The sequence below is a fragment of the Frieseomelitta varia genome, unplaced genomic scaffold (assembly GCF_011392965.1).
Source record: "Frieseomelitta varia isolate USP_RPSP 00005682 unplaced genomic scaffold, Fvar_1.2 scaffold_331, whole genome shotgun sequence".
NCBI classification, from domain to species: Eukaryota; Metazoa; Arthropoda; class Insecta; order Hymenoptera; family Apidae; genus Frieseomelitta; species Frieseomelitta varia.
In genome coordinates this window covers 474,030-487,743 of record NW_025110070.1, presented here as the reverse complement: position 1 = coordinate 487,743, position 13,714 = coordinate 474,030, and the positions used below count along the sequence as shown (strand labels likewise).

Below are 13,714 nucleotides of genomic sequence, written 5' to 3'. Positions count from 1 at the left end.
TGAATCACTTTGCAATTCTTTATCGCGTAATTTTCCTCTTGAAAGCTCTGCGCGCGCTCTGCTTTCAATTTTGGCGAAACGTAAAAGACGCTCGCGCTCGAGAGAAAGGAATTCCTTTCGCCGCCCTTTTCCACTTTCATATACTTTCGGTGCATTCAGAAAGGTCTAGATCACGGGATATTGATCTATCTCTTTGTGTATTCGCGTACGTATGTAGTACACGCGCTACGCGTATCGCAAAAGCAAGTATGCGCTTACATAGCACAGTGATTTTTATCAACATCTACGTCACGTTCTTCTCGATAAAGTTCAGTGCATTCATGTGCTCTGGTTTCTTCTCCACACGTGTTTAACGGGGGAAACATTTTGTCATCATTTTTCACATTATTGCGGTTCGATCATTTCTTTTTTTTTTTTTTTTATGCGTTTCGTAAATATCGCAAACGCCAAATATTTGTGGGAAAGTGACTGCGTATTTAAGGACAAGACCACCTTTGTTATACTTTTGAATAGCTGAGAATTTTCTGTCAACCAACTTGGTTATCTGCAGAATTTAAAAACATTCGATTTCACGGTGTAGAAGGTTCGTTGTATCTATTAAGCAATATTATATCATCCACTCTTTCCAAAATTATTTCTCATCTTCTCTATTGTTATTTAAGTTGTAGTTTTGAGGGCATTTTTTTAACATCGATACTGAATTTGGAGAACAGAAACAGGAATACTTTTAATTAGGAACATTTTTAATATTCTGACTTAAGTAATGGAAATAAATAAAGATCTATGAATGAACTGAGTTTAAAGGACAGGTCAAGTAACAGAAAAATTTTCAAATTATCTCTACTATATAGTTTTGATGTATTATTCAATAATTTTCAAATTATGTCTACTATATATATAGTTTTGATGTATTATTCAATAATTTTAAACAGTAGAAATAAACAAAAATCATCAGATATTGACTTTGGAAAATAATTTGAGTTAACGAAAGAATTTTCCATTTGTGCACGACTGATCCCTGTCATGACAAAACGAGATTCCTTCCTGATTCATTAGCATCGAGATCATTTCTGTGTTAATGCTATCTACGATCTTTCTGCTTGTTGAAATTTCGATGATCGTCGTTTGATTTTATCGTGTAAAAAATAAAATCAAACTGCAGAGATAAAAAAATTGTGTCACTTGGATGGAATCATTTGATATACTTTGGATCTGTTTTTAAAGTAAATAGAGCGAGAGGACAGCAAAGAAAAACTGTGTTATAAAATGTTATCGTCTAGAATGTTAACGGTGGAAGCTATAAAATTTTATGCCAGCGTGCTAGTAATTGCTACTTCAACAGATGCTGCCTTTCTCCATAGTGAAAGCTTATTTACAAAGCTTATTTACTACAAAGATAAGCGTCAAGATAAATATGCAATACAAAATTTCCTTTTTGAAATACAGATAGATTAATTAGGAGGCGTTCGACGTTTCTTTGAAATTGAATAAATTTATTGGTACATACGGTAGCAACAAATTAATATTTGTTAAATATATTTGTGATACGAAATGAATTTTGTAATACTAATTGTATGAATAGCTACACGTTGAAAATATTAACACTTGTATTATAATATAAAATATTATAATATAAAATATTGAAAATATTAACACTTGTATTATAATATAAAATATTAACAGTAATATGTAATGATATTAATATTATACATTATACACAATATTATTTATTATAATAACATTAACACATATGTGTATATACACGTGTAAGTATTCGATGCAAGATAACATTTCATTTATTTGCTATGTGTCTAAGATAGATGAAAAGAAAAGATATCAAGATATCAAGAGATTTTATTCGCACTGAAAAATTAAAATCACGAAAATATAAAATACAAGCGTCGTGTCTGTGATACTCGATTAATTGACTTGAAGTTGTGAATGATCAAAATAAAAATCATCTATCTTAATAAAATTGTTTGATAAAGTTGTCTGTGGATTCATATTTGTAATATATATATGTGTACTTCTGTAATTATTTATGTGAATATAAATTACATCGAATACAAACATCTTAGAAAAATAATTAAAAATTATTAGAAATAAGAACTGTGATCGCACAATTCCTCTCAAAAAGAGGAGTTTCTTTATTAACAAATATTTCTAATCACTAAAATGCTTGTTAAAATATGTAAAATTATATTAAAGTTGCTAAAACTATGTTATTAGAATTATTTAGAACAAGTAGCTACGAATATATTATACATTTATTAATCGACTATATTTTGATTTTTGATCCGAATTATAAACTATTTCTGAACTGTTTATGTGTTCTTTGTCACAATTGTAATCGTTCTTTGTTCAATTTATTCTACCGCATTTACACGAGAGCTCGTTTGTAAACAGAAATATGACATTTATATCGATGTTATTAATTATATTAGTACCACCAATAAATAGTACTATAAATGTTATTAATATAAAAATTTTTACTCACATTACTTTAGAAGGAGAAAATATAAAATTGAAATTTGCGTGTATTAATGCACATCGCACGATCAGCTGTACCTATCCATATAAAAATATTGATTTCGACATTCGCGATAATACTCTCACGCTTGTTAAATGCAAATTTCAATCGACCAGCCTAACAAACGTAAATTATGGATGTTACAGGGAAAGAATTAATTTTTCTTTGCTAATTATATATATATATTATATATTAATTTTATATATATATATATATATCAAATACTATAATTTCAAGCTTGGATAAGTGGTATTTGAAATCATGAAATTGTTTCAACTACTCTGATACTTTTTATTTTAACGAATTACTTTATTATTTTAGTATTTATTTTAGTAGAATTATTTTAATACTTTTTTATTTTATATACATTGTTTCTTATTATAAATACGCTTGACACAACTAATAGACTACAATATATAATTTTCTAAAAAAAGATTAGATGAATCATTAATTCGTTTAAGGACCAACTTATTTTTAAAAAACTTAACAAAAAATCAGGTCTATCTTTTAAATTATCGACTTAGTGCAAGAACAAAAAATATCGCCTCACAATAAATTGACTATAATAGTCGAGAAAACAAAGAAACGTAAGTTCTGTTACGTGAATATAGCCTTTTCGTTTTAAATTAAAAAGCACACCGTGTTTGAATTAACTCGAGAAAAAGGACACTCTACCTAAAATCCAGAAGAGAGTTAACTCGAGCTAATTTCCTTAATTTCTTCGTCAAAGGAAAAAAAAAAAAAAAAAAAAAAAAAAAAATAGAAACAGAGAGAAACTATCATTGAATTTTTTTGAAAATACATCGACGAAGAAAAGTATCGACCTTAAAAAAAAAAATAACAGATAAACGTACATAATTTTAGCAAGAGGCGAGCGCTTAATCGATCAGAGAAGGGTCGCCCCGTTAGCTTTAAGGATAATAGAAAATGGTTGATCGTTTTCGTTACGGTGAACCCTATACCTAACGCTTTGCCAATCATAAAGTTTGAAAAATTGGCCTCGCCAGATATCCGTGCTATTTTCCTCCATGAAACTTTTGGTTCATCGAGCGAGCAACAAAGGAGAAAAGCGATACATTCGCAGTGATAAATATACTCGCGCGAATTTATTTCGCTGATCCGCGTGTATTCACGCGTTGGCTCTTAATTTTGTAAATTCTCGACGAAACCACGCAGGTTCCAAAATGAATGAAACAATTGAAATTGTAAATATATTTTACAACATTTCACATCGATCCGATTTATTTTAAATTTCGCTTCGTTTCCAACAGAAATCCTCAATTCGTTCGTTCACGCGTTTCCTTAATAATATCTAACGAACGTGTACTATTGAAAGAGTGATCTCTCGTGTTTAAACAGCGTTATGCCAACCTTATGGAATTTATTCTTCGGCGAGTTAATCCGACAATTGAGTTAATGAAAGAATGACACCTTGTGCAAGCATGGGTCAGTACATTTCAACTTCACTGGCAAAGCATACGCCGTATCGCATGTGAACCGTGACCATAAACTGCTTCGTATGCTACGTATCACGCGCACATTATGCCACATTATCACACATTACTTAAATACGGAGCTTAAGTACCGTATTTAAGAGTTGTATTGTGAAACACATCGTTGTGTCGCACTCCATCCTATCGTAAAAAATGTTCCAAATGATCATTTTCTTTCCATAGATATACTTAATTAAAAATCAAAGATCACTATCACGTGAGAATACTTGAACATATTTTAAATTCGCGTGATTTTCGACGATATGAATGTTCGCGTGAATTAAAAATTTCATGTGACACTGTAACGAGATACCGCTGTGCGTTTGGAAAAATTTCCAACGAATTCGAACGAAATTCCACCACGAGCGAATTTTGTTTCAACTCTCAAGTGATATCGTGCGGTCACAGCGGATGTTTATAGTGAATTTAAAAGTGCAAAAATCCACAGAACGCACTGAACGTAGAAAATTCTATGAAACGTTTAAAACAGGATATTTTCTCTGTTTTAATCGTCGTTTGAAAGCATATGTGTCTGCATAAACATCCGTAGTCTAATAATTTGCATCGCGCTATAAAAATTTAAGATGAATCTTTGACAGAAATTAATAATAATAAAACCGAACTTGTGACATGCAGTTATTAGCCAAAATTCACAGCAAATAATTACACCATACACAACGAATATTTATACAACGAATTATTATACGTAATATTAAATTATTACACGTAATTTTAAGATTTTTCTACGATCCAACATAGAATATTAACGAAACAGTCAGGCCGCAGCCTTTCGACTTTATCGATCTCCAAAATAACAAGATGCACTCAAGGGTTGAAACTTCACCCACGATGATAGCGTTTCCCTTTGGCTATAATCTTTTTAAGAATTTAATACGTACGTAAACGTGGACGTAAAAAGTTTTCTATAATAAGTGTGCAAATATTCCGCGTGTTCGTATATATATATATATATATTTTATAAATATTTATAGATTAGGTTTATATATATATTTAATATTTATATTTAATATAATATGTTTCTATATATATAAATATTTATAGATTAGAATTATATATATTAACTACAATATATATATATATATATAATATATATATAATATATAAACCTAATCTAAATATATATATATATAAAATATATATTATTATATATAAATATATGTACAATATTAAAATATATATATATTATTATAAATAAATATCTAAATAAATATATATCTAATAATATTAATATTACAAATATATATCTAATAATAATAATATTATAAATATATATCTAATATTAAAAAATATATATATAAATATGTATCTAATTTCAAAAATACATATATAATATTAAAATATATATATTATATGTAAATATATATTATACATATATTAGTCTTTCACTCGAAATCGATTATCCCAAAAGCTACGCGACGAACAAAGAAACTTCATCCCCCCCCCCTCACGATTTCAATTTATTTTCCCGATAAAAAGTAAAAATTGCCGTGTCCGCTTATACAATACTTTCGGCCGCACCCTGTATATGGTAATCCTCCAGAATCTCACGTCGGAGCATCTCTTTAAAGGTGAACGACCCAAGTGCTAAACGACGATAACCTTTTCCCCCGTGTTCTACGAAATTCGACTGTGCCGAAATGAAAATTCCCACGATTCCATGCACCGCGATTAGGATTGTCCATCGTTCGATTGATATCACGATATCAAAGTCGACAATTTTTAATTATCAGAATGATTAAAATGGCCCGATTCGTAATTTTTCCTCGAAACTTTTATGTTATACTTGCTACAACAGGTTGATTGTTTCTCGAGACTTATTTTTTCTCGAGACTTATTTTTTCTGCACATAATGTACAAATAAAAGCTTGTCAACTTTATCGTGAAGCTTTTTCCTATTTTAATGCCTCCGCGCTTTAATGCCTCCTGGTATAAATTTTTGTGCTTTCAGTCGTCGGAAATTGCAGTTTTAAAGCTTCCAAACAGCAAAAATGCTAACGAACATTTTATTCTAATTTTGACGTGTTATCAGTTGTTTTCTATTTATTTTGTTTAACCATCTGGTATTATAATATGTACATATATAGTATTTTAATTATAGTATAATATATAATATATTATATATATAGTATTATAAATAAATATATTATATATATATTATATATATATAAAATATATAGTATTATAATATATTATATATAGTGTATTATACATTATAAAATATAGTATAATATATTATAATACATAGTATAATATATAATATATTATATAATATTATACTATCCAAAAGTAAAATTTTTTAAGTTTTCGGTAAAACAAAGCTAACAGACATTTCACTCTAATTTTGATGTACTAAATAAAATTTTAATCCCAGCTATCGAATAAATATCAAGCCAAGTAAAAATTTAAGACGAACAAGAATTTGATATAAGATATTCTTACAGTAATTTTCATCTCGAGAAAAATTAATTTACATCGTCTTATTTCGTTTGGAAAAAACTTTAAATTCTTATGGTTTCTCACGCGTTCTCGTTTTGATAAACAGAAAGATTTTCTAATCTTTCTAAGGAATACATTCGTGATAACATTTGGCGAATAAAATAAACTATTCAAGTTCTGTTTCTTTAATTTAGGTGTCCACGAAAGTTCTAATTTGCAGTCTAATTATCCAGTTATTTGGAAAATTCGCGAAATTAAAAAAATACACTTGTGATGTAAAAATTGCCAAATAATATATACATACATACTGTTTCCCCTGGCGTATTTACTATAACTCTTCGCTGCTTATCATGCGGCTTTATGACCGAGAATTTCTCAAGAAACTTCTCGTTCCTCTCAGCGACGAATTCTTTGAGGCAGGTTTTGCAATCTTTTAGGGCATACAGTTTCTTGTCATCAGAGAAAGTAAAGTGAAGAGCAGAATAAATGACAGTCGGACAATGAATAGGTGGAATGAGGTTGAAGATTCCAACCAAGGTCCAACACATATTTCCTAGCTTTCTCTAAATGCACAAAAAGTCATACATTGTAAAAAAAAAAGAGAACCAAGCATTTTTAATTTTTAAAGATCCCAGATTTTTCTCTTTAACTGCTATGTTTAATATCCAATTTATACGTAAATTCACCGTTTGAATGAAGAGAATTTTTCAATCTTGTCTATCAAAAATAATAATAATAATAACCCTTTTATCAAAAATATAATTGATTGAATCCTTTTGTCAGAAATGCACATATCACGAAAGAAGTAAATTTTTAAAGAAGAAAAAAGATGAAAGAAATGAGACATCGAAAACATACGAAACGTGAACATACGAAAACATGATAATTTTAAAATAATAATACTAGCTAGTTGCATACTCTGACATAAAAATCAAAAAATAAACTCTTCTCGCATGATCATAACATATTATATATGGAGAAACTCACTGAAACCTTGGACCAATGCGACTATTTTTTACCAAAAAAATAATAATCAGGAAATCACCCTGTTGCAAAAGATCAGTCCCGAATTTTATTCCCTCGACATAAATATTTCAAAGGGAAATTGCTTTTCGACAAATAATTTAACCTTCCGTCAACCACTTGCGCTGGCAACTGATTGCGGACCATAACGAGTGACCAAACCGTACACAATAATTCGTCGCTTTCTTTTAGAACTCGTCGGTATCGATATCACTGGATAGAAATTACTAAGAAGTAATAAATTTATTATTCGTTTTGCCTGGGTTATATTTAAATATACTTAAAAAACTGAGAAAATATTGCAATTTTGGGAGAAAAAATTCTCGGGAGGTTAACCACTTGCGCTGGCAACTAATTGCGGACCATAACGAGTGACCGAACCGTGTACAATAATTTGTCGCTCTCTTTTTCTTTTGAACTCGTTGGTACGATATCACCGGATAGAAATTATTGAGAAGTAATAAATTTATTATTTGTTTTGCCTGCGTTATACTTAAATATATTTAAAACTGAGAAAATATTGCCAATTTTGTGAGAAAAAATTCTCGACGTGCGTGGCACGTCATTCCAGCGCAAGAGGTTAACCACTGATTGCGGACCATAACGAGTGACCGAATCGTATACAACAATCCGTCGTTTTCTTTTTGAACTCGTCGGTCATCGATATCACTGAATAGAAATTATTGAGAAGTGATGAATTTATTATTTGGTTCGTCTGTTTAATTATACTTAAATATACTTAAAACTGAGAAATAATTGCAATTTTAGGGACAAAATATTCTCGACGTGAGTGGCACGTCGTTATTCCAGCGCAAGAGGTTGACAACTGATTGCGGACCATAACGAGTGACCGAATCGTATACAATAATTTGTCTTCCTTCTGAATTCGTTGGTATGTCACTGAAATAGAAATTGACCGAGAAGCAAATTTATTATTTATTTTGCTGAGTTGTATTCAAATATACTTGAAACTGAGAAAATATTGCCAATTTCGTGAGAAAAAATATTCTCGAACGTGGCAGGTCATTCCAGCGCGAGAGATTAAAAATTAAAAAAGATATAAAATTAAAAGACGAGTCTTTCTTAACTGTCATCGATAAATTATTTCCGATCTCATCGGTGAGGAATCAATCCAGTGCTCTTAAGGATATACGAAAAACCGGATCGGCGATGTTTGGCCGGTCATTGAAACTTCGCTATATCGTGCCGCATGCGTGTGACCCTGTGTATACTCACCTGTGTGCAGATAAACGCGCGTCGAGCCACGCCAGGCGACTGGATATAATACGCGCGCAGGCCGCGCACCGTTCACGAACGCGCCGCACCGACTGAAGCCGCGCCACGCTCGCCGATTGAGCCACAGAAAATCGTTGCACAAGCGCGCGCAACTCGCCTCGTCCTCGAGCTCGTCGTCCCCCGCGATGCCGATGGAAAACTGTCCGCGCTTCCGTTGCTCGGCCGCCAGCCATCCTAAATTTCACCGCAATCGCGGGAATATCGGAACACACGAAAATATTCGAATAATACGAAGGTACGAGCGTGTTCCCAATCGAGCCTCGGATGTTCAAGATTCAGGATGACCCTCTTTCGTTGTAGGAAATTATTACAATTATCTATATCTATATTGTAATAAATTATTATAAGAAATTCTTTTTCATTTGCGATTAAAACGACCGATCGAATGATTTATCGGCTTGGAAATTTGACTTGATGTTCCACGTTTGTTAAAAAATGAAACGAACGTGTCGTTCTCCTTCTCGTCGTCTAAAAGCTATTTCGTGCATTGTCCGATTAATAGGATATTAACAATTGACAATCGTGTGTATTTTTTTCCTGTAAAAAGAAAATTTTATCTCGTAACCGGTCGAAACGATAGGTGTACAAGGTATAAAGTATCGGTACGTTTAGTGTTAGACTACGAATATTTATGGAAATTTTTATTGCCGCGAAAGCGAATAAAAAGGTAGGGAAGAAGAGTAACTGTATTAGTAATTAGATAAAAAATCGTAACTTCGTGAAAGAGGGTCGTACAATTTTCTTAGTCTCGTTTTAAAACGTGAATTCTCTACATTATCCTGAGCCCTGAGCTTGTCTTTTTCATAAAAGTTTTTATTTCTTTTTTTTTTTTTACGTGAAATTAAAGGCCATTTTATTCTCGAAAATTGTACAACTTTCTAACGCCTGTAAGAATATTGAAAAATTCTTTTCGTAACTAAATTTATCGTGCTCTTGAAGATTGAGATCTCTCTTTTATAACGAGCTTCTAAAACACGCTGTACGATTTCTCTTTGTCATTTTATTGAATTTTAAATATTGGGATTAAAAAGAAAAAAATTCAAGAAATCCTGAAACTTCATCGTCTAACCCTAGTGTTCAGATTTGGATTGAGAAAATAACGAGGGAAAATCGTACAGCAAGTTTTACGGGGTCGTTGCAAAAAGAAAATTTCAAATCCTCAAAATCATGGATTCAGTCATCAAAATAAAATTTTTCAGTGTTTTTAGAATCGTTCGCATTTTTACAATTTCAGTTATATTCTTCATTATTAAATAATTATTGTAAAACACGACTGAAACTTATCTTCGTAGCTTGTTCTAGTTTCAACAAATCTTAAAAGGAGACTTCAATCTTGTAGATCATGGTAAATCTAGTTATGAAAAACATTTTAGAGTACGAAGAACAACGCAATGCATAACGAGCTATAAATAAAATAAAATAAAAAGAAAAGTAATTTTTCAATGTGAAACTTTCTTTTTTATATTCCGCAAAAAAAAAAAAAATACTTTTCAGAAATATTTTAAAAATACGTTGGTTGAAACTGAAGAGCAATTGGTACTTTAACCTCTTGCCACGCGCGTTCAGAATTTTTCGTTCCAAAATTGTCAATATTTTCACAGTTTCTAAGTATATTTAATTATAACCCAGGCGAAGCAAATAATAAATTTATCAGCGATATCGTGCCGACGAGTTCAGAAAGAGAGTGACGAATTATTGTGTACGGTGTTGGTCACTCGTTATGGTCCGCAATCGCAGTTGCCAGCGCGAGTGGCCAAAAAATTCAACGACCGCGGATTAAATTTAATAAAAGCACCAATGTTTTAGAAAACAAAACTAAATTCTTTCAGAAGAATGAAGTAAAGAAGTAATAAAAAAAAAAAAAGAAAAAAGTAAAAGGTAATATGATGATTAAGGTGACATCGTAATATTGATAAAATATAATCATATATATTTGCATCGCTCTGTTTTTTAGACATTATATTAATACCTATATTGGATACATCTCTCAACGACGCCGTTTCTCATTAGTCGAACAGGATGAATACTTTCCACAATTCACTCTCAACAATTTGTACTCTAGTAACATAGAATGTACATTCCCGTCATCCTTCTCAGATTTAATCATCTTTTTCTTCTTCTTCGTCTTCTTCTTCTTCACTTTTTATATATCTCTAGTATAATAATATGCACATATAATATGGTGGATGTCACATTATATTACTCAATATTTTTATCGTCGTGTCATACTTTGACAATAAACGATGGAATGAACGAGACGTGTACTGATCAAACGATACGCTCAGTTAATGTAAAACGAATTCTCCTTCCGAATAAGAGTATTGTCTTACCTAATTTATAAGAATTACTATTTCTATGTTCATATTTTCCTGTACAATTTTCGTAGTAGAACTTCAACATTTTTTTTTTTTTTTCTGATATATTAGACCAACTATAATAAATTCGTTCCTCTTTCGGAATTATTCGAAGAAAAAATGTAATAAAGATAGCTGACATTTTCGTTCTTTTAACAGAAGATACATTGCACTCGAACTGACACAATCCTCAAAAAAAATACGATTCCGAGTATTATTGCTGTAAAAATATTACAGAGACAATCGTCGACCAATTACGCAAATCATGTTCGTTGATCTTTATAATTTATTTCACATTGTTCCCTTGCTCTGTTCCGAGTTTTCGTTGCTTTCGAAAAACACATTTTCACTTTCTTCTCCGGGTAAAGGCGCGACACATTTTCTTACAGAAATAAGAAACAAGAAAGATAAATTACTTCTTGCGAACTCTATTACTCATCACCGATAAATTAACTCCGTCTGTATAATAATTTTCGTTGTCAATGAAAAATTTGCAAATGTTGTTACTCTTATCAGAGAAGAGAAAACAGCTGAAACGTTGCCGTTTAATTAATTCTCCGCAATTTTCTAAAAAACACACTCTGTTCAATCGTTGCATTCTGTTTAATGCGTCGTGACATGATTGGAGTTCCTTCGTTTATTTGTTGACATTTCGTTTTAGCGGAACGCTCGCGCAATAATAATAATTTGACGTGTTTCGTTTCAAGCGTGTCGCTTCTTTTTATACGTATATTTAACGTGTCGAGTTTCCGAAAGCAATTGATGAAAGATAAATCACGCCGGACGTCAGATATCTTTGTACAATAATATCCGAAAAGGATGTCAAAAGAGACTTGTCGTACTCTCGCAATTGACACGAGACACCTTCAATACTGTTGTCAAATTTCTCGACTTGATGAAACGGAAACGATACAAATATCTCCGGGGTTAAGAACCCGATTTCGCCGTTTTTGTCGCGCGGTCGATCAATTAATCCTTGCGAATTGTCCCGGAAACAAGAATATATTACAGAAACTTCCTAGGACACGCAGTACACTATAATTTCGCTGTTTCTTTCGCTTCGATTGAATCGGTTTGAATCGGTTTTGCAAAAATGTTTTCGAAAACAAGTCTTTAACCGTTTAACACGACTGATAGAAATCTAAACGACAATTATTGCTGAGAATCACAGCGGCGGTCTAATGATCTTCGGGGTCTTCGGCGTCTAAGATAGTTTTGAAATAAAACGGTTGAAACGGGTAGCCCCGGCCGTCGTAGAATTTGCTCATAAATTCCACCCTGGAAAAGGAAGACAGGAATGCATCATTGTTTACTCTCCTTTTTTTTTTTTTAATATTTAAAATCTAACATACAGTCGGTGTCCCAGTTTTTACCGGCATAACTTTGCCAGAGTGTTGTAGAAGCAAAAGTAAGAAAAAAAATGTTGTGTGAACATAATGTTTGCTCTCAAACGTTTCATTAAGGAGTTGTAACTAATAATACAAAATGATAATGAACGTAAGGACGTATTATGAATATTTATTTATGTTTACATAAACTCTTGTGTTTCCTTGCTGAAATGGTTGATATAGTCGTTGATTTCTGCTGAGCTAATAATGTTTGGTACCTCACTTTTCGCCACAGTCTCTTTTGGACTTCTTAGAAAACGAATTTGAGACAAAAGTAGAAGGAGATATTCTATTATTGCTTCGACGAAACTTGTGGATTCAATTAGACGGTTGTCCAATACATTACGCAGTACCAGTACGGTAATGGATAAATGACCATTATCCACAACGATGAATAGGTCGAGGAGGATCAATCTCATGGCCTCCAAGATCACCAGATATCAGGCCAATGGGTTTTTACGTGTGGGGAGTTACGTGAAAGCAAAAGTTTATGAAGCACAAATTAACTCGTGAGCAGTTAGTACAGAGGATTAATGACGCATTTGCTGCGATTAGAGAAACTGAAGAAGACATTAATAATACGATAGAGTCAATTTTGTTAGATACCAATCCTGTATTAACGTAATAACGGACGTCATTTTGAAATGTTATTACATTAAGAAGGTACATAAAATAAAATAAAACAACATATATATATATAATAAAATAAAATAATATATATATATATATATATATATAAAATAAAATAAAATAAAATAATATATATATATATATAAAATAAAATAAAATAAAATAAAATAATATATATATATAAAATAAAATAAAATAAAATAATATATATATAAAATAAAATAAAATAAAATAATATATATATATATATCTAAAATAAAATAAAATAAAATAAAAGAAAATAATATATATATATCTAAAATAAACTAAAATAAAATAAAAGAAAATAATATATATATATATATATATATATATATATATATATATATATATATATAATAAAATAAAATAAGGTCTACTGTTATTTTGCTTAGTTTTGTTAGTAAACACAGAGCTTCAATGAGATTACGTGAGTTTCTGTAACATTGATGATACGTTCGTACGCTGTGTCGACGAAACGCCAGTTCATTATCATTTTGTGTTATTAGTTATAACTCCTTGATA

The 13,714-nt window shown here is 31.1% G+C and overlaps 2 protein-coding genes across 8 annotated transcripts in view; both read right to left on the bottom strand.

The window, feature by feature from the left end:
• The window catches only part of LOC122530164 (aminopeptidase N), a 64,697-nt gene extending 55,690 nt beyond the window's left edge, over positions 1 to 9,007 (bottom strand). The window contains exon 1 of the mRNA XM_043656877.1: positions 8,740 to 9,007. Coding sequence (XP_043512812.1) covers positions 8,740 to 8,972 — 233 coding nt within the window. The 5' untranslated portion in view covers positions 8,973 to 9,007. The remainder of the gene's footprint in view (positions 1 to 8,739) is intronic.
• Positions 9,008 to 10,708: 1,701 nt separating this feature from the next.
• LOC122530169 (V-type proton ATPase 116 kDa subunit a1) overlaps positions 10,709 to 13,714 on the bottom strand; it is a 49,571-nt gene continuing 46,565 nt past the window's right edge. For all 7 annotated transcript variants that reach the window (XM_043656892.1, XM_043656898.1, XM_043656895.1 and 4 more), the window contains one exon: positions 10,709 to 12,431. In XM_043656892.1, coding sequence (XP_043512827.1) covers positions 12,332 to 12,431 — 100 coding nt within the window. In that variant the 3' untranslated portion in view covers positions 10,709 to 12,331. The remainder of the gene's footprint in view (positions 12,432 to 13,714) is intronic.